Below are 5066 nucleotides of genomic sequence, written 5' to 3' on the forward strand. Positions count from 1 at the left end.
TGGATTTCTCTGGCTGGCCCCATGACATCCAAGTCTTCCTGGTTGTTTCCCTCTTGTCATCTGAGCGATTGCTGCGTGACCACTCGTAACTCACCAGCTCATCCTGGAAGGGATCTGGAGGTTGGATAAGCAAAGATTCCAGGGACTTCATCTGGCTTCTTCTGTTGGCTTGGTCAAGCCTGTCCTCCTTGGCCATCTCCTGCAAGGATTTCTCTACTGGCACTGGGTCCTCCACTGTGTGCACTTTGCTGTCAGAGGCTCCATTTGCTACAGTGACGATCCTTGGAAGACTGTAATAGCCTGAGCTTGGAACCACTGCTGGAGCTGAGCTTGGGAAGGCAGAAGGGCTCTTACTGCTCTTCTGTTCAGCCGTATGCCGCAGAGCGGGAGCCCCGTTTTCCAAATCTAGGCAAAGAGAGAGATGAAGTTACGCACTACATGGACACAGGACACCTTCCTGTTTGCAAAACATGCTTCTTCCTGCCTGCTAAACCAGAGCAGCCACAGCAGAGCACTTGCCTTTGCAAACCAGGGCTGGAACATGGGTTTCCAGCTTACCCCGGGTGATGGAGTCTCTCTTAGGCTGGGTCCCGGGCAGCTTGGAGGGCTCCATGCAGTCAGTCTCATCAGTAGAGACCCCACTGTCTGCTTCTGCATCCAGAGAGCCGATAGTTTCCTCTAAGAACATCAAACATTCTTTCTCTTCTACAGATAAGTAGTCGTAACTCTTATCACTCTGAAAAAGAGCAAAAAAGGCAGCACAGGTAGGAGAAAGAAGTGTATTATTATTCACAGCCCTGGCATTAGGAGACATGTGACAGCTCTTGGCCAGTGGCTATTCAGAAACGGGTATTTACAGCTACAGAAATCTAGACAAACTGCTCTAACCCCCCCTCCCCAAAAGAAGTCTATACTTAAGGCCATTTTTATATCACCCTAATATGAGCATTGGGATGTGGGTTATTCTTAACTTGGAAACTTGGTCTTTACCTTTTAGTCCTTTAGTTTACTTTGGCTTATTAGAAGATGGGTGACACGGGTGGTCTATAGGTGCCTGTACTGATGAGCAGTGATTTATCACAGAAGCTTGCCCAAACATCATAAATACCAAAGGCTTATCTGCAGGTGGTGGTCCCTCTCCTTATTCTCCCAGCAAGATCCTCTTTACCTTTCAAGTATCATGAGGTATGACTGCTGTGGAAGCACCAAGTTACAAGGTGATACAAGCAATATGTCATGAAAAAACAGAGGGGCAGGAAAGGATGGGGTGTGCATCATCCCAACAAGCATGGAGGAGAAGTTGTCCCAGGTGGAGTTGTTTTGCAGAGAGAGACACCTCTCCAAATCTTTGACCAGGCAATATTGCAACCAGTTTTTCCATCCCTAATGCATCTCAGAGGGTTTGGTTCTGGTTTGCAATCCACCAAATAGAAAACCTGTTCAGGACTGAGAGTTGCACTTGCACGTATCAATTATGTTCCAAGTCAGACAGGATGTAATTAGTCCATCAATCTTGGAATCAGTGTTGGGAGGCAAACAACCTTTAATGGACAGATAGTGAAAAATGACACATCTACACCCATGGCCCAAACTCATCTCTGCCTTAACTAGGGAATGAACCTCTTGTCAGCCAGGAGGAGCGTGGCTCGCTGTCCTGGCCAGATGAAGTCACCCTTGTTGGAACCCGCCTTACCCAATTACCCAACTGGTCCAATCCCTCCCTGGGGAGCTCTCCCAGTGCGGCACTATCTGCATCAGCATCTTCAGGCAACACAGGAGCATCTGGGCTCTGGGTATCATCCCCCAGAGGAGACCTTGGAGCAGCGAAGGCTCCCGATTGCTGCCATACATGTGACAGGACTGGAAATTTGGGAGTGCTTTGGAGCAGGAATTCCTTTGGCCTTTGTGCTGCCCTTAGTGTGGTGCTGCCTCAGGGTATCCGGGTGCTTCCAAAGCACTTGTGGAGAGCAGTTCTGAGCAGAGAACAGGAACGGGTTGCCCAGAGAAGCTGTGGCTGCCCCATCCCTGGCAGTGTTCAAGGCCACGTTAGACCCAGGGGCTTGGAGCAACCTGCTCTAGTGGAAGGTGTCCCTGCCCATGGCAGGGGTTGGAGCTGGAGGAGCTTTAAGCTCCCTTCCAAAATCCTTCCTCAGTTGCTGAGAGGGGTGAGTTGGGCCCCTGCCATGCCCAGGCTGGGCACACCAGGGTTACTTACATGCTGTGAGTGGTTGGAGGCTGTGCTGACCATACTGTCGCCGCTGCCGGAGTTGAAGCCAGCCATTCCCAGCTCCTTCCTAGGCATATCCCAGGCTGCCGGAGGGGTAATACCCTGGCTGAAGCAGAAGAGAGGCATTAAGCTGCAGGATCCCATACCCCAGGGCGATGCAGGCAGGCAGGCTGGGGAGCTGCCGAGTGGACGCAGACATGGTCCATCTCAGGCTGCTTTCTCCAGGGCTTGCTGCCGGAGTTGAAGCCAGCCATTCCCAGCTCCTTCCTAGGCATATCCCAGGCTGCCGGAGGGGTAATACCCTGGCTGAAGCAGAAGAGAGGCATTAAGCTGCAGGATCCCATACCCCAGGGCGATGCAGGCAGGCAGGCTGGGGAGCTGCCGAGTGGACGCAGACATGGTCCATCTCAGGCTGCTTTCTCCAGGGCTTTTATAACCATCCTTGGAACTGAAATTTTCCCCAGAAGAATGGGAAATAGGGTAAGCTCTGCATTGCTTATCCACAGCCACCCCACGCTGCCCAGCTCAGCCTCGGTGATGGGATCAGTGAGCCCATCCCAATTCAAGCCCCAGCCCAGCTCCAACTCTTAGGATCTCTTCCCCCCACTGCAGCTCACAAACTTCTGACCACACTGACCCGAAATGCTGCTCTTTAGCTGCAGCCTTGTTTTGCTGGGAGCTTCCTCTTGGCAAAGAGCTTCCTCCTGCCACCCTTCCTCTGGGCTGCAGGGGTGTGGTGGCCATAGGGAGCTGCCCCCATTCCTTTGGTGCACGCCTGGGTGTGTTTGGGCACATGCCTGGCATAGCTTGTGGGGAGCAGGGCAGCATCTCCCTAGACGGGGAAACTAGCGGGACCCAAATGGGGTAGTAGTTGCCTGACAAACGATCTGCCATTGGGGTTCCCAACAGCGAGACCTCCCTGAGGCATGGTCCTGGAGGCAGAGGGCACAGTTATGCTTGCAGGGTGCATGGCCAAGAGAGCTCTGCTGCCTGCGGGGAGATGCTGAGCAACTGATAAAAGGCATCATTACTTATGGATGTAAAGCAGCAAGCTTCCGAAATGGGCTGACACCACCTATTAGGTGTTTGGGAGAGGATTGGGCTGTGGAAGCTGAGAACAGCAAAACAAACACCCCCAAGAGCACACACGGACCCATGCAAGAGGATTTGCTCGTTGGGAGACAGAGGAGCTCTTTGTGCTGTGACCTGGCCATGGCACGCAGGAGCACACTGCTGCTTTTTGTCTTGGAGCAGGGAATTAGATGTAGTGATAAGTGAGCCGAAGTGGCTGCTTGTTCAGAGGGTTAGAGCCTGAAAGAATTCCTTTGTAATTGGGATACGCCGCAAAAATCAGATTTCAACAGCCACCCCCTGACAGATCTAATCCTTCCACGCAGAAAGAGTTTAGTATTTCAGTCTCTGCTTTAGCATTATTTACCTCTTAAATGGCACCTCAGTAAGAGGTGGCTTTGGAACAGCAATACCCTGGATTCTTTTGAATTCAGATAACTTTATAGCCAGAGCTTTCAGCTGTCAGGAAGCAGAGGCACAAGGTGAGTTTGGGAGTTTTTAGGCTTCCACAAGCCATGTGGATTTACGGTGACCCAGAACATTTCCAATGTGAAATGTGAATCTACTCCTAAGCAGCAAGAGGCTCCTGCCTGCCTCATTGCAATGCTCCTCATTGCCTCCCACTTCCCTGCTGCAGGCATTCAAGAGCAAAACATGCCTGGGGAAGAGAAAGCCCGGCCCTACTCTGGTCAGGGGTCCCACCAGGCCATGAGGATGTCCCGATGTCCCAACGGGATGCCCATCACTGTGTGTCCATTGGAAGAAATGATTTGCTCTTGTTCAAACAGCGCTTGCAGAAACCTAAAGCGGCTGCCAAGGTTTGGGCACCCTCCCTTCCATGTGGGAGGCAAAGTTCAGGCTGGAGCTCATCGCATGTTGGGAGGATCTAAGCAGAAAGAAGCTCATTTTCCTGCGCACTAGTTCTCTGGCGCGATTATGGCTCTAACACATTCATCCAACTCGGGATAGGGGGGAAAAGCAGTGTTGAAAATCCCAGGATTTACAATCCAGGAGGATTTTACAGTTCCTTTTGCTGAATAACACCAACTAAACACATGAGCATTTACATTAAAAGACGTGGCACTTGAAAAGCTGTTTTCCAATCATGTCTGTATCTTCCCACCTCTAAAAAGGCTTTTAGAAGCAGCTATGATTTAGCAGGAACAAAAGGCAGCTTTGGGGAGAGCTGCCATAACTGTCCTTTGCAAAGCTCCCTGAGCCCTCGGACATCAAAGAGGTGCTGGGTAGCAATTAATGTTAATCGCTTTACATGAAGAGGCTACTTTCTTTTACACCCAGTGCCACTACAAGCCCTCTGCCACAGCTCTCCAGCTGTGCTAAAGAAGCAGGGTATTTTTGCTGTGTAAAGTAAACCATAACCCTTACAGTAAAGGGCTTTGTCCTGGCCAGCTCGAAACACAAAGCAAAAAGCCCTTTGCAGGCACCATCCTGGCTGCTCCAGCTTGGCAGCAGGATGGATCCCACCTCAGGGTGGAAGGACGTGATGGCAGATCTATTTAAACAAGTAAATCAAGAGCAGACAGCAGTTGCCTGAGCTCTTTACTGTTCTGAGCACGCACTTGCGCTGCCTCTCCGCTGGCAGCTCCAGGTCTCCCCAGTCTTCCTGCTGCCACCACCTTTAAACCACCCCGTCCATCTCCACTGGTGACAGCCCCACCATGCTTTCACCTTCCCAAAGCAAAGCACATACATAACCCCACGAACGCCCACAGCCCTGCATCTGCCTGGGGCAGAGGCACTTGCCCAC

At 51.5% G+C, this 5066-nt stretch overlaps 1 protein-coding gene across 1 annotated transcript in view; it reads right to left on the bottom strand.

Moving 5' to 3' along the window:
* LOC104412618 (chromosome unknown open reading frame, human C1orf116) overlaps positions 1-2626 on the bottom strand; it is a 3446-nt gene extending 820 nt beyond the window's left edge. Inside the window, exons 1-4 of the mRNA XM_010023374.1 lie at positions 2574-2626; positions 2216-2333; positions 559-736; positions 95-405 (exon numbers count right to left, since the gene is read on the bottom strand). Coding sequence (XP_010021676.1) covers positions 95-405; positions 559-736; positions 2216-2333; positions 2574-2626 — 660 coding nt within the window. The remainder of the gene's footprint in view (positions 1-94; positions 406-558; positions 737-2215; positions 2334-2573) is intronic.
* Between the last annotated feature and the right edge of the window lie 2440 nt (positions 2627-5066).

Source organism: Nestor notabilis, unplaced genomic scaffold (genome assembly GCF_000696875.1).
Source record: "Nestor notabilis isolate BGI_N333 unplaced genomic scaffold, ASM69687v1 scaffold17741, whole genome shotgun sequence".
Taxonomy (NCBI): domain Eukaryota; kingdom Metazoa; phylum Chordata; class Aves; order Psittaciformes; family Psittacidae; genus Nestor; species Nestor notabilis.